We start from the raw sequence: 24,751 nt of genomic DNA, 5'->3' as shown, positions 1-24,751 counted from the left end.
GTTTCCTGGAGCCGAGTGCTGCACCCAGGTCAGGTCCCGAGGCTTTATCACTTTCGGTCAAAAGTGCTTCACAGCTTCTCTGGAATGCTCCCAAAAGTCCAATGCACGTTCCTTCGAGAGCTTGTAAATTCTGCCTCTTCTACATAAAGCTCGTTTCCTCTGGTGACGACGTCCTGTAGCTTCTTCTCAACCGCACTATCTCTTTCTTTACTCGTGGAAGGCGCCGCCTTCGAAGTATTGTACTTGCTTTGTGTCAAGTCTCGACCGCGCCTTCCTCTTGACATAGAGGTGGTCGCGCCTGCCCAACTTTCGTAGCTGTCGCGCCTTCCGGGCGCTTTGGCAGTCCGTGCCTGCCTTCCGTGCACGTTTGTACCTTCCTGGTACGCAAAGGCATCACTGAGTAGAGCCTGTCTCCAGTCTCGTCCTTAGCAAGTGAATTCGCATGAGCTCGTACTATATGCAATCGACCGTGCTCTCTGGGGCCTGAACACGACATGTTTATGCTTACTTACACGGGCCACACGTGCCAACCAGGTGATTCTGCCCTAATGTACTATAGTTGTCTGATCTCGGAGGTCTGTGTTTCGTTGCCCGCCGATCGATCAGCTTGGCTGCCTTCTCAAGTCTGTCGTACCTTCCTTTGCTCCCGCACTTGCAGGTTCTGCGTACATCATTTAGCATTGCGTCTGCCCTCATTATGAACTGCTCGTAGCACCTCCCGTGTGGAGCAGATATAAGTCGTGGCTGCTTCCGTTGAGCATCGCCCTTTTCTGGTGACACCCGCTCAGTCATGCTTTCTTGTTGAAGAGGGGTCATGGTAAGGTCCATCTCGTGAAGGCTGCATAGCCTACCAACGCAATTGAGTTCAGAGACGCCGGATGCTGTCATTAATCTCAGGTTGAGATGAGCTCAAGTGAGCAAGATGTTTGATTCAGGTGGGAGCTAGAGGTCCATGTATTGCATCTTTGCTTCTTTTGTTGGCGTGCGAGGATACCTCGTGGAGCGGGCTTGGTAAGTACTGTCCGTCTCATACGCGTGTTCCGGTGCCCGACCAGCTGAAAGCATTGAATTTATGACTTTCCTGCTATCGTCTCGCATGTGTAAGAACCCGGCAAATCAGCAGCGTATCACTCACGTGCGGCGAAGGCGCTGGTAACAGTATATCCGCTCTCGAGCTGTCCGATCACAAAAAGAATATTCATTGCGCGCATGCTGGTCCAACAGGTAGCTGTGATCTAGCTCAGCTCTGTACCACTGTGCTGCTAGTGTATGGTATCATATATTTCGCTCCGTCACGCCTTGAACACCCTGCCAGTCAAGTAGCTCATGATGCAACCATTTACCCAGCAAATGCCTCCCGATCCTTCTTCTGTTTTTCACCAGCGTCTTTCAGATCATGGATAGTCCGCTGTAATAGCTCGTATGTTAGCATTGTTGTCATTGCCGATGGTACAGCTCTTATCAGGTTTGTACCCAAGCCAGCGTAAAAACCTCGCCAGCCTTCTTCTTTTAGCATGAGCTTGCATGTCTGCAAGAGGCCGTTATACTTGTCTTTTATTTGCATGCCATCGGAGCTTGTTACACCATATCGCCTTTGTTGCGTTTGTAATCGTGTTCGAAGGACTTCGTGTGGATATGTTGCTGTGCTAGCACAAATCTTGCTGAGAAAAGTAGCTGCTGATATGCCGACCCAGGTCGAGCCATGGTCTTCTGCTGGGTGCTCGCCGATGCCGTATCCAGTGAACTGCGTCTTGAAGAATTCATAAAGTGGAAACTGTACAGCAACGTGTGTCAGACCGAGCATGGCTGGTGTTAGACCTGAGTAGAACGACCTGATTCCTTCTCCTTTGTACATCTGTCGTGCAGCGTCCCAAGTATTTTTGTAGTGAAAACCCACTCTTCTTCCTTCGGTTGTACTCTGGTTTGATTGAGACATTAACCTTGTCTTGATCACCCAGATCGGATTCGTGAGAATAGTCGAGCATGCGCCTGCTGTGACTGAAGCATAACATCTGGCTAGCCACCAATTCTCGCACATCTCGTAGTACGGCTGCCGACTCTTCTCATAGATAGTCAGGTATACAGCCCATGTCGGCAAGTATCCCAGCAGCATCGGACCAAGTCCTCGGTAAAGGCCTCTTACTCCTTCATCCTTGAAGATTGTCCGCGCTGAGCCCACAACTCCACGGTACAATTGCTTTGATTGTTGACCTGTCGACTTCCTCGACGCAGACCAGCCACCCTGCGCTTGCAGCTTCGTCTTGATCACATCCAGCGGGCAGGTCACTATCCCACTCGCTAGACCTGCACCGGCACCTGATAGTGGGCTCTCCCACGCCTTCGGAAGCGATAACGAGTATATCTGACACCTAGAGACGAAGGCGGAGACTGGCTTATCGGTCGTAGCCATCGTATTGTAGCTTCTGTTGGTGGACGAGCTATCGCCGAACGTCGCATATTGCTCGCGGTCCGACAAAAGAGTGTTCGAGGGACTTGGTGGTAAATTCGATCGGTCCAGGGACATTATCTGCAGATGCGTCTACAGAGTGCAAGACTGGGCGATCTTCATTGTCTTGTTTGCGTAGTCGTGCCTCGTGTGACGTTCCGGTGGTGCGCGGGAGACTGGGAAGGTGCGCTTCACTTCGGGGTTTGGGAAACTGCGGGGTCCGAGTACGTGCACCCGCGCAGGCGGTGTGAAGCTAGCAGTGAGAGCTGGCCATGAGCTGCAGGGTGTAATGTTGATATAGGTACTTTTGTGCGCCCTTCTGGAGCTTCGAATATTGCTCCTCTTCGTTGTGGGTGGGTTGCGATACAGATAGTGAAGGTATTAAGTCATTGGAGAGTTCCAAGTTAGTGTTGAGGGAAGGCACGCTGGAGACGGCCTTAGCTGAGCTCCGACCCTGCCCAATCGCAATTGGCTGATTTCTTGCCAAGACAAAGAAAGTCGATCTCGTAGCTGCGTCTTTGATCTCGCGCATCAGACGACATTGAAGACAACGACATAGCAAGCTTGACAGCACAGCACAATCCACCATGTCAGGCCCTTCCCTCGCTCCTTACATTCTGCGCCGCCCATGGCTGAAGAGATGGATGATGCCGTTCGCCAACTGGTATGCAAATGCATCTGGATACAGGAGACTTGGTTAGAATAGCCGACGACACCGAAGCTTGAACAACAGAGGTTAACACGATCCAGGTCTTCGAGCAGATGATCTGATCCCCGAGGAGAACAACACTGTTCTGCTAGCACTGAAGCGACTGCCACCGAAAGAGGCCTACGACCGAGTGTTCAGATTACGACGAGCTTTCCAGGTAGGAGAGGAAGGATGCTACGGGGAAGAGCAGGTTCTGACATGAAAACAGTGTTCACTTGCTCATCAATTGCTGCCACCCGAGGAGCACACAAAGCCAGAAGAGGTACGTTTGCTCGACTAGCGACTACAACACGACTGACTTCAAGCAGGACGTAGCGTATCTCAAACCCCTGATCGAGGAAATTGAGGCTGAGGAGAAAGAGCGCTCCGACTTGGAGTCCATGTCCGTTCAGAAACGATCTTGATTTGTACAACACCGGCGGTCGTGGTGGAGTTTTGATTCGAGTCGAAGAGCTGTACATAGACATTGTATCACGGCGAATGCCCGAATGAGACGGACTTCATCTTTACTGCGCATCTCTCCTCCGAACATCCTAAGCCACTCATTAAGCATAAGATCCGGAAAGAAGTCCAATAATCGTGTACGTAGGATCTCCCATCAACAACAGAAGAGAGATGGTAAGGAGGTCGTGGCACTACAAAACCAGCGAAACTGACATTATCGAGGCCGTTCACTTCACGTGGAGACGAATCGAAACAGGATGGGCGAAGTTTATCGCTGCAGCACATCGGCAGCGTATAATCGTGCCCATGGAGCAAGCACAAGCGTCCATTGGCCTAACGGGGCACGACGCGCCGTGTCTATGCGTGCGGTCTGAGGTAGAAGCATTCCACAGCGCTCAAAAGGTCACAAGCTCTGTTTTGGTATTGTGTATTGTGGTAGTGTATGTTATACAAGTCATTCTACATCATGCCCTCCCTCTACGCTTCAACAAAGGCAATATCAGTATCGGCAGCCCTCCACATATACCACATGAATAAACTCCTATACGGCGCATAAGGCGCACTCTTTTCAAGCATATCCTGCTCACTCATGTACTTCCACTTTCCACCCCCCTTAGCCTTCAACTTGGCCACATCCTTCCCAAACCATGCTGCCATACCCTTCTGAACACCCACTATGAAGATGTTAGTAAACATGTAATGGCTGATGAAGGTGATATGGGATAGAAGGGAGTAAGGAGCGCAGGTAGGTCGGACCGAAAGACGATGTTAGGTTCGCCTTGAAATCAGTGCGTCTTTACCTTCACTAAATGATCGAACTGGGCCGGGTATTTGGGGGAGGAACTTACGGTCGCCCGTTGACAATATATCCATTCTTTTAAGCCCAAAGCAAGCGAACATCTCAACACTCCATTTTCCCAGCCCCCTGACAGCAATCAGCTTCTCCATCACCTCCTCATCACTCGCCCTCAGCAACATCTCCGTTGATAACTCCCCACTCACGAACTTCCCAGCCAAACCCTGAATATACTCCGCCTTCCGCTGACTCAATCCCGCGCTCCGTAACCGTTCGATACTCGTCTCAGACACTTGCTTCGGCGTCGGCCAGACATGAACGCCCTCGTTCCCCTCATTGAAAAGAGCAACGAACTTGTTCTTGATTGCCTTTGCTGCTGCGCCCGAGACTTGCTGGCCGCAGATTCCCGACGTGAGCGAGCGGAACGGGTCGATTTTCTCAGCGAGTCCGGACGGGCTGAAGATCGCGCAGTGGTGTTTGGCGATTAGGGGGGCGAAGCGGGCGTCTGTGGTTATCAGATGAGCCTGAGCTTGGGAGAGGAGGGTGCCTGTTGTTATTGTACCATTGGATTGCTTGGTTGGACTTGCGTCTGTGTCGGCTTCTGTGTCGCCGCCTGTGAGGTCCAGTGGGTAGCCGTTTGATTGTGTTCCGCCTGGGGTTACTAGGGTGGCGTTTGTGATGTGAGGGTCTGCTAGTCTGTTGGTTGGTGGTGGGGTGGCGTCGTCGATGTCGCCTGTGCTGTAGGCTGGGGGTGTGCCACGGAGTACGTTGATGAGTGATGGTGTTGGTGTGACGGGGGCTTTGGTGGGTTTGGCCCTTTTGGCTTTGGCTGGCGTGACTGGTCCTTGGGGTTTCTTGAATGGCGATGGCTCGGATGTGTTTTTGGGGCTTTGCTTTGCTTTCTTGTTTGCGCTCTCGGTGTCTTTCGAACTGGCCTTGCGTTTCCGACGCGCGGGTGAGTTGGTTGAGGCAGCCTGTATCTGAGTTGTGGCCGTCGCTTGAGGGGCGAGGCGTATTGATCTTCTTAGAGACATCGCGACCCACCTGTAGAGCATAAAAGTAACAAGGACGTGCTCCAGATTTGTCAAACAACTTAGGACGTTGTCAAGCGATATCACTTCATTAGCAGCAATAATCTTTTCTCGCTGGAAGCATGGTAGTAGTGTGATGTGATTCGACGAACATTTGGGCGATTCAGGCAACTGCTACGCAGTATGTGATTACATAATCAGGTCAGCGAGGTTGAAGACCAGCACCCTTGGTCAGTTCGTATCGTCGATACCATCGCTTGGTCCCAGACGAGAGTACAAGTTTTCATACTGAGTAAAACATTTCCAGTATAAATGTGCATGAATCGAGGTCGCCTGTGAACAGTGCTTCATAGTAGTGCGCGTACAGGACAATCAACAACGAGCTTCGTGTTCATCACGGCAGAGCTGCACTAGCAGATGTGCTCGATATCAAGTAACGGCATCGGTATTTGCATAACAGCGTAGGATTATATCGCATTGTGCACGACCTGACCGAAACTCATTCGGCCACGAGGTCCTTGTGAGACGTTATATGGTCACCGCGTACTTGCACCGGGAACACGTCCTACAAAAGATGTCACAGGTGCACCCAGACATGCCAGATTGCTCCGTTCACTACTATCGAAGTTCTTATTTACCTCGAAACTCGGCTAGGTGTCGCCATGAACATATGTATCGTTCGCTAATCATCCAGCCGGTATCTCTGAAGCAACAAGGACAATAATATCGTTCTGGAATGCCAGTGCGCTAATATGTTTACTGTGCATACACTTGGTAGACGAGCCAATCAAACCTAGACCCATCGCATGATGCGCGGCCAAGCGTACCTCCGTCATGTCTTCCGCCGTCGTTAGCCAACAAAGTCAAATTACGCTCCACTTCCGTCGCGATAACATTCGAGAGTTCATCAACAATATCGTGATGCACAACCATCGTTGAACGCTGCGTGAGAAGATCACCGACGGCAAATGGGCTTTGCAAAATTGTGAACATCGATGGAGTAGTAGAATTGGCCACAGTACGAAAGAGCGTGTGCGAAGGATAAGGTCAACATTTTCTCTTCCCTACCTTCCGAAGCTAGTACTGCACGGAGAAGCGGATCTATGCCGCGTATACATCGAGCTCTGGAAGGTGAGACCTGCATGTGTGCACTTTAATCGCGTGAAATATTGTGCCAGGGAGGTCGTATCAGTAGAGTACTCTAGACAGGCACATTTCGAGATCTCGAGCGGTGTTGTCGAAATAGCACTCACATATCTTTATCTAAGCTCATATCTATGCAATCATACGAACTGAAGATCTGCTGCCCTGGTCATGGTAGATCCCGGTATTAGACTGTACCGCAACGAAATGAGCTCCCGAAGTCTGGTAAGCTGCTGTATTTGACTTTGCATGTTTCAATCCGGTGTCGCAGACTTTGTTTGATACTCGCAGAGAAAGCTACAATAACACAGCACAGTCGTACCCTTGCCAATCGCGCCGGGCGTCTATGCCATTGATTGCGTAGACATGTCTTTTCTAGTGCACGATCTCTTGCGAGCAGACGCCAATCAAATAATGTCCATGTGTGGCTGAGAAGGCGAATTGAACGGAAGCCAAGCACGAATGGTGGCGACTGTGATACAGCCATCCATATTTCACATGCTCCAACAGACTCCATGATGGCCCACCAGCAGTAACGATGAACAACTTTAGAGGACATCTCAGAGGTCAAGCAATCAGCCGTGACACATCGCTAAGCCTACTCTGGCCAAGCTCATCGAGCTGGGCCCGGTCGATTATCTGTTTCCCTGTGCAAAAAGCTTGCGCGTGTCAACTCAACATCCACTGTCAGCCAGGTCGCCAGCCAACACGTACTAGTACTAGGGGCTACTCCTTACCTATCAGATGCTTGTCTCTACTCTTTCTTCCTCGTCTTTCAGATTCTTCAAGCCATTTTCTGGGTTGTTACTGCTTCACCATCCTCATTCTTTAATATCCTCCCTTTCTATCCCAGCGTTCGTACCTGCCTCAATTGTTTCACTTTCTTCAAGTGAATTCAAGGTCGTGCCTGCCGGAACTGCATCTCAGCAGATTTAGCAAGAAGCTTCACCTCGTTCGAAGCCTTCGTCTTCTGTTTTCCTCATCGGATCAACAGAACTAATACTTCTTTTTACCATCTCTCACACCTTTGCGTTGTCAACCTGCTCAAACGCAAGTGACAAGCCTTCTTGTGTGACGAATTCCACAACTTTTAATACCACATTCCAGGTGAGTCTCAACAACATACCTCTCTAAAACATCGACGACCGCAGACATCTACACTTTATCAGCCACCAACCAAATATCATACCACTTCATCAATCAGGTACAGAACTGACTTTCCTGAAAACAGATCCCATACAATAGCATTCGTAATGGCCGCCAAATTCCTCCTCCCAGCTCTCGCCCTCGTTGGCTCAGCTATCGGTACGTGTTGGGAAGAAACATTCAAGAACAAGGACATGGGCTAATATACTTCGCAGCACAATGTGACGGTCCTTCCATCACAATCACTACATCTGAAGATGCGTCGCAAATCTCAAGCTGCCAGACATACGATGGAGACGTTATCATTGCCAGCGAAGCCAGTGGTCAGATCTCACTGGACGGCGTTGGACGTATCTCCGGAGACTTGACTTGCAAAAACGCATCGCAGCTCACAGCTATTTCTGCCAGCCAGCTGACGCAGATTGGCGGTGTTTTCGACCTCGAGGAGCTGCAGATCCTGAGCTCTCTTCAGATGGGTTCGCTCGTTGGCGTCAACCAGATCAACTGGATCGCTCTGCCAGCCCTGCAGTCATTGAACTTTGCTCAGGGTGTCAGCACAGCCAACACAGTCCGTATTTCTAACACTGGTCTCACTGACCTTCGGGGCATCGAGCTCCAGCTTGTCAAGGCAATGGACATCAACAACAACAACTACTTGAGGACCATCAATGTCAACGCTCTGACCAACGTTACAGACAGCCTCTCGTTCTCTGCCAACGGTATGAACTTGGAAATAGAGTTCCCGAACCTTGAAAATGCTGCCAATCTCACCTTCCGAAATGTTTCCAGCATTTCCATGCCATCATTGTCTGAAGTCCCAGGCTCCATGGGCTTCTACTCAAACCAGTTCGAGTCCTTCGCTGCTCCCAACCTCACCGAGGTGGGCAACACGATCGCTTTTGTGGACAGCCCGAACCTATCCAACCTCACATTCCCATCGCTTACAACGATCGGAGGTGGTCTCCTTCTTGCCAACAACAGCGAGCTTTCGGCAGTAGCCTTCGACAAGGTCGAAATGATCAACGGCGATATTAACTTCTACGGTTCTTTCGATACTGTCTCTTTCGACTCTCTGACCGATGTCAAGGGCGCATCGAGCATCTACACATCGAGCACGAACACAACCATCTGTGACCTCTTCGAGAGTGCCAAGAGCAACCAGGTCATCAAGGGCAAGCTCACTTGCGAGACCAGTTCCGACAACACTGCGGGCAACGGTTCAACCACTGGAAGCAGCAGTGGCTCATCCAGAAGCTCTAGCGCCGCTGTGGCCAACCTGAACTACGACCCAACTGCACCATTGACAGGCTTTGCTGCCTTGGTTGCTGCTGTGTTGTTCATCTAGATTCATGCTTTTTGGGCAGGCTCGGCGTTCACTCTTTACGACAATAGAGCAGAACTAATAATAAGTCGCCATGATTGTCTGATCATGTCGTCACGACTAGGTGGTTGAGGGTACACCCTGCCAGTTTAACTTGAATTGGCACTTTAGCCACGAAAAGAACGTTCTTTTGGGCATGTGGTTAGCATGAATCCGGGCTTTATTGTTGAGAATGTTTATCTGCTGGCAAGTCGAGCACATGGTCGGATGGAATTGATTGTGAATAGGGATAGCAAATGCATATGTGGTTTCTCGTTTTGATTTTCGTATTCTCCAAAATGCGTCTGCCGTACATACTCGAGGCCAAGCTACGGGGCAAACGCATCTTACCCAAGCTCCGACTACTAGCCGTTTAGGATTTTTCCGAAATACATCTACACTGTGGTACAGCATTAGTGTTTTGCAACATGCGAGGGTTATGCAGCTACAGTAGTCTACATAAAGTTTTGGCGATGCATGCTTGCCTCACCCAAATCAGCATATTTCGAGAGCCACTCCTGAGATATTGTAGGCGGTAATGGATACTTATAGCTACAGATTACTTATGAAAATACTATCTGCTATCGATTTACTCTTGATTTACTCTAATTATCTAAGGTATAAGAGTAGGATTACAGATAGAAGTTAGACCTACTTAAAGTTCGTGGTTGTAGCATAAATAAAGCACGAATTTCGAAGACCTACTCTTTAACTAGCTGTCATTAGACACTCACTAAGAATTATAGAAATCTTTCGCTTGACCATTTACTCAGATTCTCTTAACCTATGTATGCGTAGCAGAATCAATATAGGTTATCTCTATATAAAAGGTTCTGTAATGCATTGAAGATGGTCAATTTCGGTGAGGCAAGCATGCCTCGCCAAAACTTTATGTAGATCACTGTAGGTCAGTACTTGACCAGTTAACAATCGTCGTATCTCAAGCTTATGCAAGACACAATGGACGTAAAAGGCAGGCGAGCAAGTACTGGTCACGATCGTGTGGACCCCTTTGGGGGGCACGAAAGGTGAGCTCGCCGCTTGACTGCATCTGCGTACATTGACGATGGGCGTCGTGGCTTTACTGATTGGATGATATCACGCCATTACTTGGCGTCCTTTTGATTGCGAAATAACAATCTATATGCAGGTACTTGCGTCAAGTACCATCGAATGGAGCAACCAAGATGGAGAACTGGAGGATCGACGAACTACAGATCGCTTAAGTCCTGCAGGTTCATGCGAGACACACGAAATCACCAACATGGTTTGTTCTCGGATTAGTTTACGACCCATCTCAACCAGCGAACTAAGCCTACGACTCCCTGGTTGTATGCAGTGCAGGGACAAATACATCACCCCCGCCTTCAGTATTCCGAGTCTCGAAGGTCCCGAGGGAAGCTCGACGAGACTGTCTCAACGATATCAGCCTGCGGTGCGTGTTCAAGGCTCAAGGGAGTGCTCATCATGTTCCGCATGCAAAGTTTAGCAAGGATATCACCAGCCCTTTTGGCAAGGTATGCTGAGCATCGCAAAACGACATAGGCCGCGTTCGCCTATCGTCGCTAATCGGCTATGGACTGACAGGCGCAGAGACTGAGCGGCGTGCATGTTCGCAGTGTGCGTGCGATCTGGACACAAACAGACACGATCCTGGCTCAGCGATCTCGCCTAGACAACATTGAGCTCCCTGTCGACTCCACATCACACCTCGCTCCATGACCGAGGACAGATACACCGCCTAGTGCGCTTCACGAGGTCAGTACCTTGCGTCTGCTGAGCAATAGTTGCATCTGCGTCCGGTTGCTCTTACAGGTGTTTGCGCTGAGATGGGAGGTGACGGTCGATTTATGCATAACAACTACTGAAATATTGCAGCAAGGAGATTTGCTCAGACAGGACCAACTCCGCTCAAGGCTCGCCTCTTCGACCCTCCAACCCCATCTCTACGGAAAGGACCTCCATTCGGCTTTGGTCTTGCTGCCACACTCGGATTCGCAACGATCTGATGCAGTCGTTGCATGACACCATCGTCGCGGCTGTATGACCGCATGCCGTGTGCTGCAGGTTCACCATGATCTGTACAATCAGATACCCGTTCCTGGAGTGATGGGCAGGGGTCTTGCTACGCCCGCCCGCATGCGGCCTCGTCTGGCTGCTGCCGGTGTGGGTATCTATTGCCTCTTGCAGCGATTTCTGTTGAGGAGTGCATCACGAACTCGAAGACGGTGCAGGGAAAAGGGTCAGTGAGTGCATGAGAAACTGCCATATATCTATGTCCTCGATCTTCTGGTGCTCGATACACCCTCGAACCATCTGTGCGTCTCTTGCATTGACAGCTGCTGTACGACCACACCGCTCTTTCGTTCAAGCAGTTCCGTTATCAATATCAAGATCTGACGTTGAAAGATCTTCCCTTGGATATCCAGCACGAGCTATCTTAGGTGGTTGTACAGGCTCATTTTGTGCCCTTACGTTTTGACTAGAGTGAGTCTCGCAGCTGTGTGAAAACATGGCATGACTGACATGCGTCCCAGACACCACTGCTTCCAACTACAATATCAATATGACACCCACCAATACACCAGTGCCTGGTATCCAGGGCTTGGAAGATGGCCAGCCATGGCCACAGGATTCCATGCCATTGTTTCGAAGACCATTGCCGGCTATGAAGCTCGATTCATTCCACAGTGTCTTACATAGAGCAAGCGAGAAGCTGTCATCTGCCTTGTTCTCGCCTGTCAGCATGACGAGCACAATACGTGCTAGTCAAGAACAACAAACACCAAGGCAGAGCAGAGAGAGCACTGTGGTCGCTGTTTCTCCATCCTCCATACGCGATGGGTCCACAAGAGGTGTCGTCGTGCCAGAGATGGCACACATCTCATCCGGCGGTTGGTTCAACCCATCCAATTGGTTCTGCAACACTGTATGTACACAATTCGGACACTTGAGCCTGGATGAGCTTGAACACGTGTTCTTCACTCGCGAGACTCGTCCAGTGTATGGCGAAAATCATACATCGACACGAGGCAAGAGAGCAAGAGACGCAGGAGACTTCGACGATGTTGATGCTCTTCGCATAAGCGGCCCAAAGAAGTTTACGGAGAACCACAAGGTGCAGGAACGAGACCGCCGAAATCGACACAGGGTGTTCCAGAAGGAGGTGGATGAATGCACGCCCACTTCAATATACGAATTGGCAGAAAAGATGCTTCCGGAAGTCAAGCAATACGTGAAAAGCATGCCCGAAGAGTACCCCGACAACAACAAAACTTCTATGGCTCAGGGTGGCAAAGCTCAGAGGTCCAATACAACAGCCAAGAAGACAGGCAAAGACGACCAACTATTGTCAGCAGCCTTGTTCTCTTGGCTAAGCGGGTTTGTTATCCTGCGTGAGCGGCAAGTTCGGGTCGAAGCTGAGGACAGGGTTCAACGCCTCGAGAACGAACTTAAGGAGGCACATGCTCGTCGCATCGAGGCTGAAGATAGAGCAGCCCGCCTCGCGGTCGACAACAAGTATCAAGCCGAAGAGATCTCATACCTGCAGCAGCAATTGGACCACCGCCACGATAGTCGTCGTGGCTCTGCAACATCGTCGTCCTTCCTTCAGCCACAACTACCACCGCCAACCGCAAGCCGCAAACGTCTAGCCAGTGATATGGACTACTTACTTGACAACAATAACACTGGTGAGAAAAGACGATACTTTGCCGTTGACCCGATGCAGCGGCTTCCACAGAGGGGGCCTGGATACCACCTACCACCCTCGCCAAGTCCGAGTTGCGACGAAAGCTCATCTTCTTTCTGCTGCACCTGACTGTTGCCTAACTGTTCACAGATCTGTACGGTGGTCATCTGTCTTGATCTTGCTCTCATGTTCAGTCCCAGTGTCGATGTTGGAAAGTTACCGGAGGTGTCAGCTTGCACACAAATGTACCAACAACACAGTCAAAAAGTCTGTCATGCTCACGAAGTTGCACATAACGAGCCATGAACAAAAATGTACCATTAGATAGATATGATGGGGCTTGAGAAGATATTTCGGATATGTAGAAAATCCAAAAATTTTGATTTTGTTTCATGCGTTCAGACCTCGATTACCAAGACACTTAGTGCTGCGCAACATAACAGAAGTTCCTTTATGGCTTTCTTGCTATGCGAAGCTTTGCTTGTCGCTCGATGTAGGCACAGTAACTTCCCGCACGTCTGCAGTGGGCGGGGGCCAAAGTGTAGATGTGCCATACTGACAGTCGACCTTTGACATGAGGATGCGCACCTACACTGCGATGGCAAGTGTAGTTAATTGTACGACGTCGAAGAAGTACAGCTTGGTGGTCGCACAACATGTCAACTTGAAAGCTAAAAAGGGTGTGGAACTGCTTACGACGTCGCCTCGTGGCGTTCCCGGAGGAAACCAAAGGCCACCGTTGGGTTCTCTAAATGCTTGGAGCCCCAAGACGTGCCTTCTTGCGCGACAGGGCTCAGCTTACAAGCACTAAGATTTTAGGCCCGCCTGAACCCTGACCACTTTCAGAAAGTCTGATTCAACACCTCTTCTGCCTCTCCAAAACTGCGCTGGACTTGCCTCCTGCCAAGTCCTCAACCTGTCTAATTGGTAGAGAAGTGGTGCTGGTGCTGGTATCTCGCTCCGCAGATTTCCCTAAAGTTCATCATCCGTTTGCTTGTTCACGTCTCATCGACATCGATAAACCGCGACAGCGAATCTTTACGTCTCACATATGTAAAGCAACACATTCTACGATCACTCTCGTCCCACCAGCGCAGTGTCCCGATTCCTTCCACCTCAAATTCTCCAAAATTGTCGCTCGCATAAGCGAAGATAGATTGCGAGACACAACATCTGATCTGGCCGTAGGGCCATCACACTCGTTTTCTCGTTCCTCCTTCATCGCAAAGGCAGGAATACTGAATCCAATTCCTTGTCCGAACGACGGTGGCCCGCAAATTAGTACTCAACTGACAAGATGCTGCTTCCAAAAGGAGGAGTGACCTGGAAGTCTGCCAAAGCCCGGCTACCGCCATGGCGCGCTCTGATAGCGTTCCTGGCACGCACAAGAGTGTTGGCAGTCATTGCGCTGACAACCGTGATTGTATTACTATGGAGAGGAATTAGTGTTTCGACAGAAGCCATGTCATCGTAAGCTGAAGCTCCGCAAAATAAAACGAGCGGTACTGACTCGTACAGACGGATATGTTGGGGACCAGGAAAGTCGCCCTTGGAAATGTCCAGCAACGAATTCATTAGGTGGAATCAACATCTACAAACACCAGTCTTGTTCAATCACCACGAACCGTACGAAGTCAATTCGACTACCATACAAAGGGTAGATCTGAACTCGATCACTTCCACACCCCGAGCCCTCACGAATCAAGAACGGGTCTTGATTCTCACTCCTCTACGAGACGCTGCGCCATACCTCGTCAAGTACTTCGACCTTTTGACCGATCTCACCTATCCCCACGACCTTATCGATCTTGCCTTCCTTGTCGGCGACTCGACGGATGACACCCTGACAGTTCTAGCGTCCGAATTGAACAGAATACAGCAGCATCCTGATGCAAAACTGCCATTCCACAGCGTGACCATCGTTGAGAAGAACTTTGGAGACGGTGGGTACTCTCAAGATGTGGAATCAAGACACGGCTTCAAGGCGCAGGGTCCGAGGAGAAAGATGATGGGCAAAGCGAGAAATTATCTGCTCTCTTCTGCTCTGAAGCCAGAACATTCATGGGTCTATTGGAGGGACGTAGATATTCAGGACAGCCCAAAGAAGATCATCGAGGACTTCGTTGCGCACGATAAGGATATTCTGGTACCGAGTATGTATCCCATACAGCAGGAGGCTGAACAAGCGCTAACAAGCTACAGACATCTGGTTTCACAGGTATCGCGACGGCGTTGACATCGAAGGACGATTCGACTATAACTCCTGGATTGAGTCCGATAAGGGTAGAAGATTATCAGCAAGCTTGGACAAGGACGTTGTTCTTGCTGAAGGCTACAAAGAGTACGATACTGGTCGAGAATACATGGCTCTTATGGGCGACTGGAGGGAAAACAAGGACAAGGAGATCAATCTTGACGGAATTGGCGGTGTCAATATCCTTGTGAAAGCGGATGTACATCGGTCGGGTATGGCTAAGTCTCATTTGTTCGAACGAGCGGAAACTGACATGCACAGGCATCAACTTCCCCTGTTACCCATTCGAGAATCAAGCTGAAACGGAGGGCTTTGCGAAAATGGCCAAGAGAGCAGGATATCAGGTTGTTGGATTGCCGAATTATGTTGTCTGGGTGAGTACAACTTCAAGATTACCTGCGCGCACGACTGACAGATATCCTAGCACATCGATACCGAAGAGAAGGCTGGCAACGCCGCGTAGACACCTCGGAAGAAGCAATCGCACATATTACGCTAATAGACGGAGCAAGAAACAACCACACAACCAAAATTCGAGTTGAGAGTGAAAAATGAAGCGGCTACCTCAGCAAGTGCTGCGAAGGGTGGTCGAGATTTGGAATCGCACAGCTGGCCACGGTGTGACGTCCGCAACCCGGCTCGTGGCCTTGGAGGCTTCAAAGAAACATTGTGGACGATAACACCTGCTGGCTGAAAAGTATGCGTCCTTTTGGATGGAAGGAAACAACCGGAATCTGTTGCGTTGGCTAAGCACAACCTGGAAGGAACGAAGGATCCTGCGCCACTCGATCTCTGCGAACGCCATGAGTCGAGTGTGGGGAGGAACGACGGAGGAGGAAAAATCGATTCGGCTAGGAGTTATTATGTGAACTGCAGTGTAGATATACTAGTATCGGTTGTGCAGTGGAACGGCGTTCACATGTGATGAGGCTACGGGCAGGAAACGTACAGCGTCGAATCGGAATGGAGTCTGTTTCAGGCTTGGCGGGTAAAGCCACTGCAGCGAAAAATGTCGTAGGGTAAGGCAGTCACCCGAATGCTCACCATTGGACACAATTCTGCTCACCTTAATTAAGCTGAATTCCCGTTTCAGAAGCAACACATGGTGTCGTCCATGACTACACACTCCCGTTTGCCTTGCCTTGTTGAGTCTCCTTTTTCCGGCTAGGATGAGCACGGTGCGGCTGAGGCCGTGTCGAGTGACGCCGTGTCGGTGCGTAAGTCACTGGAAACAGTCGCGGAATAGATGCAACGATACATCTAAACCAATAAGTTGGACAGCCCTCATCATGGTGGGAGGATGGAGGATGGACATGTTTCCGTCTGGTAAGTGCCTCGGGTAGTCTGACTGGCTGTCATATCAGCGGATGAGGAATAGGTTTTTTTGCAGGCCGGGGGTGGACATGTTGATTAAGGTGAAGCGGGTGCAGCCTGCACGGAGGATGGTGAGGGCGACGGCTTGGCCGATTTCTGGGGGTGTGAAGATTGACCAAGGTTGCTCAGGTGGCTGTCTGGCGATGGGGGGGTGTAGTGGGTGAAGTGAAGACTTACCTGATCCCGCGCCAGTGATGAGGGGCACGCCCGGGAGTTCAGCCATGGTGAGTAGGCAAGAATACAGTAAGTACTTCGTGAGTTCTAGAAGTGCTGTTCAAGACCATGTACTTTACGCCTACTGTACTTGTTTCCCGCTTGACGTCGCCGTTGCGAGTGCATCTTGCGAACGGAGAACGTGTGAGGATGATGGTAGATGGACAGGCAGGTATTCAGAGTAAGAACAGCAGAATTCGAAGAGATTTCGAGGACTGAATGTTGAAAGGAAGGGTTCTGAAGGAGAAAGTGGTGAGGCATGATGGAAAGTGGCAAGAGACGTCTAGATAAGAAGCATCGATTTTCTGGCCAAGAGGTGCAACTTTAATTTGAGGTTCATTTGCCTCGATGGCAAGTGGACAGACGCCCCGGAAAGCTTTCGTCCAATTGTTCCTGAGTCAAAGTCTTTGAAAACCAGATCATCTGATGCATGTTAGTAACGGTTCTGCCAATTTGTGTGAATCCGGGAAACTTCATCAGGTCCAAGTTCCGGTCCCATGGATGGTAGGTAGTGGCGTCAACACCTACGTGTGAGCTGGCCGCATAAGACCCATGAGGACCTTGTGGTGTGAACTTGGCCACATAAAGTAGCACTAACCACAAGCTGTCCCCAGCCTTGGAGATTGACTGCGCTATTCCCAGTCAATAGCTTGCCCTGATGTTGAATAACGAGTTACGATGCCGCTGTTGTCGAACCCCTAGGCCTCAAGAACGTCCGCGCCGTTTGATAAATGAGAGCATGTACTTTTTCGGATCCAAAGACCCAGTGGCATTATTTACATCCGGTATTGTGGCCATTGAGCCGCCGTTGTGGTGGTACGTATGTTCAGATTCGAAGTCTGCAGGCGTGCGATGCACTTCGTCGATAGCCAACGTCGTCGACTTGAATGGTGTTGCTTCACTCGGACCATTCAAGTCAGGCGATCCAGATATCTGCGTCTCCTCCGTGAGCGTTGAGCTACCAAGAAGACTTGAACGACCGGACAAAACCTGTTGCTCGCTCAGAGTGTCTGAGAGGAGTGAGCCGTTAGATGTCTCTTCTCGGACTACGCATATTCTGCTCAATTGGTGGGGTTCAAAAGCGGAAAGTAGCTCATCATTCCCCACACGTCGAGAGCCAATTTCCAACTCAAAACATATGTGATCAGAGCTGAACCAATATGCGAGACGCGTAGTGGACGCACGGCGAACCAAGAAGTGTTTGAGGTGACCAAAGTTTGTGCCATCTGCGTCGCGCGGTTGAATCATTCTTTCAGCACAAATGTGCAGTAGATCCTCACAAGCTTGGTCGCGAGATATCCCTTGCGACTCTAGTCCGAAAGCGCGCAGACTCAAGTCTTTCAGTAGAAGGAGGAGTTCGGGCGGACTGCAATAAGGCCTATTTCTCAGTCTGCCTCGTCTGGGTTGATACAGCCGCGGGGAGATAACGAGCCCTTTCGATTTGCAGGACCCGGTATAAATGGCGATGGTCTCTTGTTCTGCAGTAGATGCAGCAGCGGTACTGATCTCTTCGACGCTACGACCGTACAAGCGCTGCAATAAGCATAAATCATTGTGCAGTTGAAGTATTTCACCTGTGGACATAATGAACACGCGGTCCAACGTTCGCATCGACTCTCCCAGCGCTCTTTCTACTCCTTCCACAGTCTGTAGAGTTATCGGGTAGTAGTACTTCTGCGGCTGCTTTTTCGACCTCACTACAAGCAATACCGCTTGTAACAGACCTAGTTCGGTCAGCAATCCTTTTATGCGGCTTTCTTTTGTCCTTGCACTTTCTTTCATCTCATTCATTCTTGCGGAAAGCCTATTCTCGACGTCGCTGTTTGCTTTTTGTAATCGGTCCACCTCCTCGGTAAGGTAAGCGATTTCGTCTTGGTCCTTTCGCCGAAGGTCCCAGGGGCGCCCCTGCTTCTGAACTCCTTGCTGTTGCATAACCTGAGACTCCCTTACGCCTTCAACAGTTTCAGCAGAAGTCGCGCAATTTGGACAAACATTCACCTTCGCCGGCGTCTTGGCCTCCGATTCCTGAAATTGTGGTGGGTCCAGGCTGAGGAGGCCTAGCGCAGCTTGAATGAACGTCTGATCGTTTCCGGTACTCATTTGATCTCTTACTGAGATGTGCTGTTTGAGTGGCTGCAAGGTAGATTCGGCGTATGCCTTGGATTGCTCGACGAATACGTGCCCAGTTGACTGCTGCTTGCTAGCGACCGAAAAGTATGCAAGCTGACCACGTAGCTCTGCTATACCTTCAGCAAGGTCGTCGACCTTGAAATCAATCCTAGATGTGGTGGTAGATATGTCCCTGACATTTTCCACCATAGCAGTGATATCCTTGGTCTGGTCAATGGCTTTCGCCTTCTGGTCTGCTAACAGAGATATCGTCCCCACGGTGAGCGCCACACCTAGCGCCGTCTTGTTCGATTCTAGCGATGAGCGTAACGCATTCATCTCCTGCTTTTCCGCAAGAGCCCACTGAATCCGCCGCCCAAGTTTGCCAGACTGCAATTTGAGCAGTAACTCGTTCATTTGCTTCGTGACTATTTCACAGTTCTTGACGATCTCCGGAATGTGCTTTCTTAGCTCTTCTGGGAGCATGATACGCCGTTACTGGTCATGTTCCAGTGCCATGAGACAGATCTCGAGCGACGCTAGCTCGCGCGCGACTGCGTCCATGTCCTTTTTCGCGCTCCTGACCTCCAAGGCGAACAGTGTTACTTTCATGGTCAGGTTGGATACTCCAGCTGCAAGTGAGACACAACATCCTGCAATAGATATTGGATCCATAACTGTATGTCTACATTTGCAGTAGGGGCCTGGAATACTTGCAAAGGTGTTTGTCGCATCAGGCTGAGTCTGATGGTGGACGTTCGTGCTGTATGCAAGCTCTCGTGGTCCGGCTGCACTTGCCCGCCATGGAAAGAGATCGGATTTTGCTTAGATCACCATGCATTGTGGTTTGTTAGTCTGCCAGTAGGGAGGGGGTTCGATTTTGCTCCCAGCTGAGTGTGTGGTGGCTTACTGGCTAGGCCTGTTGCGCGGCCGAAGGAGGACTGATAGCGTATGCTTGTGCGATTGGCCTTGTAGGCAACGAGCACTACAATGTTCATCGACCCTCATTGAGTGTAAACGCGTCTGCATCTCTGGTTCTTGATGGCTGGAAATCTGACAGAATGCCTACCAGTATGTTGAGGAAACGTGGTGCGCTTGGAGGGGGCGGCGGCATGTGTTCTTGACCACGCAATAACGAATTTATTCGAATCTGAAGCTATTTAAAGCTCTTCAATAACGGAGCATTTGAACTCAGAATAGCGATCTACTATCATGATGTTCTGACTGCAGATGAACAAGATATCCAGTATGAACTTCATAACAGCGTCTCGTGTGTCTCGTCACAAAGTTCGCACCGTATCTATGTAGGTGCATGTTGGATGGGCTCGTCAGGGATTATCATTCTGTCCCTTTATGGGGTCCTTACGCTAAAGCATGTAATAATCCTGGCAGTAGGCACATCCCGGAGATGAGCGTACATCACTAATTTCTCCGTAGTCAGCCTTAATGACTAGCATCCTAAGCCCTGCTCCCCTGGAGGACCATCTTCACTACAAGTGTTTGATGTACGGCAAATCATCGCTGTTGTGATTTCACGTTGGCTACCTTGTACAGCACCTTCAGCTTGTTCTGTGTTACATGAAAATGCGTACTTCGAGAAATCAGAACTGCATCTGAGTACTGAGCTTCAAGTTGGACGACGAAGAAGTCCGCCATGCAAATCCGAAGCCGTGTCTCGCAAACAGCCTGAATTCAACATTGTCATAGGACAATACCCGAGTTTAGTCAACGAGCGCAGGAATCTGTGTCACTCACTAATGTTGAATCACTTTGCTAGGTATCTGTATCGAGTGCTGAATACAGTACACTTGACGCGTTGAGGTCGTCACATCAAGCGAGGCAGCATCTAACAGCCTAGTCCTTGGGGTCCCACGAGTCTCTTGAAATAAACGTGAGCTGCGGTAGGCCCCCTGCCATTGACATATAATGCGTGGCAAGCCCGGGGCAGGAGCTTGAAGCATTGACGCAAGCGGGGCAGGTGAGATTGCTACTGCTGTGTTTTCGTCTCGTTGACTACTCGAAGGAGCTTCGTCAGCTCGTATACGTTTAGAACTACGAGATTGTGGCACGTCTTGCACTACACCTTGTTGCAGCTACCTCGATTCTGGTCTGGGCATTTCGAATACAATGACGGCTCCGCCGACACGCTCGTGGGTGGCCACGGACTCGGACGCACCCGTTAGTTTTCAGCAAAGTCGAAGCCGTGGCCTCTCAACATTGCTGATAATAGGGCCTATCTTGCTAGCCTGGTATCTCTCGACATACCTAGGAGGAACAGCCGGACACGAGATCGAGTTGGTAGACATCGACATTAGCAAAGTCCTCAAGCAGAACCTAGCGCTAGCAAAACACTCCTGGGAACATGGTGTGCTGACGCACGCGCTATTGGAACTGCAGAATCCTGAGCTGAGTGTCTTTGCGGGACCGGGCCATGGATTTGACCTACGGAATCCAAACCCTGGTGCGACCCTTGAACCATTCCCCGAAGGCAAGTTGCCTATGTGCGGAAGGTCTGGACGGTATGATGAATGGACTAGTGTCAAGGCGTTACGGTATGCTGCTGGCAAGGTTCAGACTGCGAAGCCAATGAAGAAAGGGGAGGAGTGGTGGTTGTATAGAGAGGAACAGGATGGTAGTGCTGCTGATGCTGCGAGTCTGGGCTGGGCTACGCTATTGCTTGAGCGGGCGGGTGCTGACGATCCGAGCAACCCGGTTGCGGTGGGGAGGAACGCGTACGGAGAGGCAGTGGATGAGATGGTGGATTTTCTGTTTCGCGATCATGATCGGGGTGGGAATATGAGGTTTGTTGTAGGGCTGGGTTCTACGGTTGATGCGTTGAGAGGTATCGGGCAGAAGGACGGGGTAAGCTGGGCTATTAGCCACCGGGTTCATTCTCCTCAAATGTGGGCGGATTACGCGTATATGTCACCACCTTTCTTGGCTGCGTATGCGGTTGCGAGGCAAGATGAGAAGTGGCTTGTTGAGGCGGTGGAGCAGATTAAGGCGTATGCTGAGGTCCTTGCTGTCAAGGACGATCACGATTTGAAGGGTGTGTGGAGGCATATTGTAAGTCAACCACGGCATTTGGGTGAAGATATCTGCTGCCATGATGAGGGGTTGTGGTTGACTGGGAATGCTTGGGCTTTGGCTGGGATGGTGAGAGTACTCGGCGTGCTGGAGAAGTGGCAGCCCAACACAAGAACTCGAGCTGCTAAATCCACCAATCTTGATGATAGCAAAAGACAGTATGGCAGGACTGAACTGTTGAGAATGAGTCATGAGATGCTAAGAGCTATGCATGGCAGGGCGCTGCAAGCTCCCTGGGACGATCTTCTCGAGAACTATCTCGACCATCCACCTTCCCGGGAGGCATTTGAGCTGTATGGACCGAACAATAGCGATCCAGCTGGCACAGCGTTGGTTGCAAGCTCTATCTATCGCCTGGCACAACTTGAAACGCTAGAAGACCTCAGCATGCTGGATTGGGCAGATAAGATGTATAACGCAGTCGCTCGGCATGTGGACAACACTGGCTTCCTGACGCCGGTGGCAAGCGTGACAGGTGTCCCATCTCGAGAACTCGTTGTGAGTACGAGTGAGGCTCAAAGCTTTGCAATACTAATGTACACTGCCAGAAGAGACTGTGAGAAGCTTGGCATCTGTAAGAAGCACGCGAGCAGGGGTGGATGGTTTCATATGCTGAAGCAATGGTGAAGTGTATACTGAGACAATCACAGATCTCTGACATCGTTATGAGAGCCGCTGCTTGCGAATACTATCTTCGTGCGACTTGATTCGCAATACGTTTCAAGGAGGTTGTTTTTCTCTACTACTTGCGAGAAGAAGATGGGAGACCCAGTGACGTCATATTGCGATGGGTGAATTCTGGGGAAAGTGCTCCTCAAGCGGTTCCAAACGGCTCGACCCCGCCAATTCAAGTTTCGCAGACTGCGTTTAAGCTGCTGGGATTGTTCGATCTGTGATGCAGTGCTTCGGTTGGTGATTACACAAACAGTAGATTTGGACCGTCTACAACAGCGCAACTCGGCACAAACCTTGCCAACGTGCTTTGATATCACGATTGCAATATTCCATCGCTTTCCTTCGGACTTTGAGATATCACCACCCAATCGCCAACTTCGCCTTATGCTTAATAAATCGATTGCTTCAGGTCAATTGAAGAATCAGTAACCTGACACATGCCTGCGCATGCCTATTGACTTGAATCTTGCAAATAAACCGACAGAGTAGCATCACGAGTCAGGTCGAACACGAACATCGAAGGCTCGAAGAATGGCCGACTCACCCATGTACACTGCGCCAGTGAACGCGGCAGAGAAACCAATCCTCGAGAAATTGGTTTCCATTCGCGACAAGCTTCTCCTCCTCAAGCAGGACAAGTCCACATATGTCAAGTCACAAGATGTGCTGCCACTATATGAAGAGATAATAGAACAAGTGCAGCTCTTGAACGATGCGCGAGGTTCAGATCACCTGGTTCAGAACCGGGTCGACTCTATTCTCGATGACTGCTTACAATTAATCTCCTTGTTCTTCATGGCTGTTGGTCGCAATACTGAAGCGCCAGCACTATATAGCATGACTTCCAACATTATACGGCTGTGCGACCACCTGAAAGAGGCCGCTTTCTACAGCACGAGAGACCTAGAGAGCATCGAGAACACCCTGAGTGGTATGAGAAGGACTCTTGAGAGGGATGGGGAGTACAGCCCATACCTCCTGACCAGAATAAAATACCGCATCGAGGCTTGCGAAAAGCTGTTGCAGGAGCTGCGGGAATTCCTAAGCACACTGAGCCCGCCTATGGTGCCGACATGGGAGAAACTCGTCTCAATATTGAGGGCTATCGCGGCGCTTAACACAAGAAGCAAGTATTCCCAGAAAGATCTCGACGATCTCAGGACGCAATTGTTTGATATGCAGAAGTCTATGCACGATGGAAAACTTCCGGACGAACAAGGACAAGCATCGGATGGGCAGAACTTGGTTGTACCGCTTCTGCAAAGATGCTTGAAATTCTGTGAAATGGTAGAAGAGCGGTAAGTGCCAGGGGTCGTGCTGTGGCAATGAACATGAGCTGATATACCTCAGTCAAGGAAAAATTGACCCAAGATTTCAAGACACATACGACAAGCTTATTGAGATCCGGAGCCATCTTGACAGACTCACCATGACACAAGCTTGGTCGCTTCGAGAGACCGATTTGTTCATGTGGCAGCGCAAGCTGGATCGTATCGACGATTCCAGACGGGATGGTAACTTCTTCGACGCCGAAGGCCATCCAGCTGACCTACATGCGCAAAGGGTAAGTTCTTTCCACCTCTATGGGCTTTTGGCAGAACAGGCTGACCTGCTTCAGACATTACTCTACCTCATTCGAAAAGGTTATGGGCTTATCTACCAGCTCCTTGTTGCTTCCGAACCAGTATCGGAAGCGTTGTTGCCTATCTACAATCAGCTGTTGACCCTCCGTAAATGCTTGCTGGAGGTCAAGAAGAACGGCGGTGTATCGAACCCACGAGAGCTGTATCCATACAGTATGAAGCTCAATTCAATTGACAATATGCGGGTGGATGGCAAGTTCCAGGTCGGCAAGGACATCCCTGAAGGTCAGGGTTCGGTCAACAGCTTGTTGGCGGAGTGTTATGATATGGCGTACGAGTTGCGTACGGCAGCTGAGGATGGACCGGAGGATGACTAGAAGAAAGGCTAGTGACTCTTTCACTCTGTGGGTGTTCATGGTGTACTGGACCACGAAAGTGCGGTACCTTTGTGGGCAGTTCGTTACCGATTGCTATGGGAGGATGTATCTAACAGCAGTTACAGTGCTTGCGTCTACGATGATTCGAAGCAGAGGATTACTTACTGTAGGAACAAGTTCTTCCTCATCTGACCATCACTCTGGAGGAAAGTCAAGCTGGCCATTTCGCTTTCGAGGACTGGTTTCAGGGGCCCCTATGATCCCATGAGGTGCGATTCTGGAAGAAATACCAACACCTATATCAAGCGCGATT

The 24,751-nt window shown here is 50.2% G+C and overlaps 9 protein-coding genes across 9 annotated transcripts; 6 read left to right on the top strand and 3 right to left on the bottom strand.

The window, feature by feature from the left end:
- Positions 1–1,339: 1,339 nt before the first annotated feature.
- Positions 1,340–2,524, bottom strand: PMZ80_009985 (uncharacterized protein; the record flags this gene model as incomplete). The annotated part of the gene is made up of 1 exon (XM_064878378.1): positions 1,340–2,524. One exon carries the CDS (start codon positions 2,522–2,524, stop codon positions 1,340–1,342), a length of 1,185 nt encoding a protein of 394 aa, XP_064725946.1.
- A 509-nt stretch (positions 2,525–3,033) lies between these two features.
- Positions 3,034–3,559, top strand: QCR7 (Cytochrome b-c1 complex subunit 7; the record flags this gene model as incomplete). The annotated part of the gene is made up of 4 exons (XM_064878377.1): positions 3,034–3,142; positions 3,197–3,312; positions 3,364–3,417; positions 3,464–3,559. The coding sequence occupies 4 exons, from the start codon at positions 3,034–3,036 to the stop codon at positions 3,557–3,559; spliced, it is 375 nt and encodes a 124-aa protein (XP_064725945.1).
- A 517-nt stretch (positions 3,560–4,076) lies between these two features.
- On the bottom strand, positions 4,077–5,429 carry MAG1 (3-methyladenine DNA glycosylase; the record flags this gene model as incomplete). The annotated part of the gene is made up of 2 exons (XM_064878376.1): positions 4,077–4,273; positions 4,448–5,429. 2 exons carry the CDS (start codon positions 5,427–5,429, stop codon positions 4,077–4,079), a joined length of 1,179 nt encoding a protein of 392 aa, XP_064725944.1.
- Positions 5,430–7,822: 2,393 nt separating this feature from the next.
- Positions 7,823–9,060, top strand: ecm33 (cell wall protein Ecm33; the record flags this gene model as incomplete). The annotated part of the gene is made up of 2 exons (XM_064878375.1): positions 7,823–7,874; positions 7,931–9,060. The coding sequence occupies 2 exons, from the start codon at positions 7,823–7,825 to the stop codon at positions 9,058–9,060; spliced, it is 1,182 nt and encodes a 393-aa protein (XP_064725943.1).
- A 2,581-nt stretch (positions 9,061–11,641) lies between these two features.
- PMZ80_009981 (uncharacterized protein) lies at positions 11,642–12,895 on the top strand (the record flags this gene model as incomplete). Its single annotated transcript, XM_064878374.1, has 1 exon — positions 11,642–12,895. The coding sequence occupies one exon, from the start codon at positions 11,642–11,644 to the stop codon at positions 12,893–12,895; it is 1,254 nt and encodes a 417-aa protein (XP_064725942.1).
- Positions 12,896–14,063: 1,168 nt separating this feature from the next.
- On the top strand, positions 14,064–15,483 carry PMZ80_009980 (uncharacterized protein; the record flags this gene model as incomplete). Its single annotated transcript, XM_064878373.1, has 5 exons — positions 14,064–14,236; positions 14,285–14,919; positions 14,969–15,232; positions 15,282–15,394; positions 15,445–15,483. The coding sequence occupies 5 exons, from the start codon at positions 14,064–14,066 to the stop codon at positions 15,481–15,483; spliced, it is 1,224 nt and encodes a 407-aa protein (XP_064725941.1).
- A 1,829-nt stretch (positions 15,484–17,312) lies between these two features.
- Positions 17,313–19,202, bottom strand: PMZ80_009979 (uncharacterized protein; the record flags this gene model as incomplete). Its single annotated transcript, XM_064878372.1, has 1 exon — positions 17,313–19,202. One exon carries the CDS (start codon positions 19,200–19,202, stop codon positions 17,313–17,315), a length of 1,890 nt encoding a protein of 629 aa, XP_064725940.1.
- A 1,641-nt stretch (positions 19,203–20,843) lies between these two features.
- PMZ80_009978 (uncharacterized protein) lies at positions 20,844–22,363 on the top strand (the record flags this gene model as incomplete). Its single annotated transcript, XM_064878371.1, has 2 exons — positions 20,844–22,301; positions 22,352–22,363. The coding sequence occupies 2 exons, from the start codon at positions 20,844–20,846 to the stop codon at positions 22,361–22,363; spliced, it is 1,470 nt and encodes a 489-aa protein (XP_064725939.1).
- A 646-nt stretch (positions 22,364–23,009) lies between these two features.
- Positions 23,010–24,438, top strand: PMZ80_009977 (uncharacterized protein; the record flags this gene model as incomplete). The annotated part of the gene is made up of 3 exons (XM_064878370.1): positions 23,010–23,776; positions 23,829–24,042; positions 24,097–24,438. The coding sequence occupies 3 exons, from the start codon at positions 23,010–23,012 to the stop codon at positions 24,436–24,438; spliced, it is 1,323 nt and encodes a 440-aa protein (XP_064725938.1).
- Between the last annotated feature and the right edge of the window lie 313 nt (positions 24,439–24,751).

The sequence above is a fragment of the Knufia obscura genome, assembly GCF_036327395.1.
Source record: "Knufia obscura strain CCFEE 5817 isolate CBS 148926 chromosome Unknown scaffold_15, whole genome shotgun sequence".
NCBI classification, from domain to species: domain Eukaryota; kingdom Fungi; phylum Ascomycota; class Eurotiomycetes; order Chaetothyriales; family Trichomeriaceae; genus Knufia; species Knufia obscura.
Note: the sequence above shows the minus strand (reverse complement) of the source record. Positions and strands in the feature narration are given on the sequence as shown.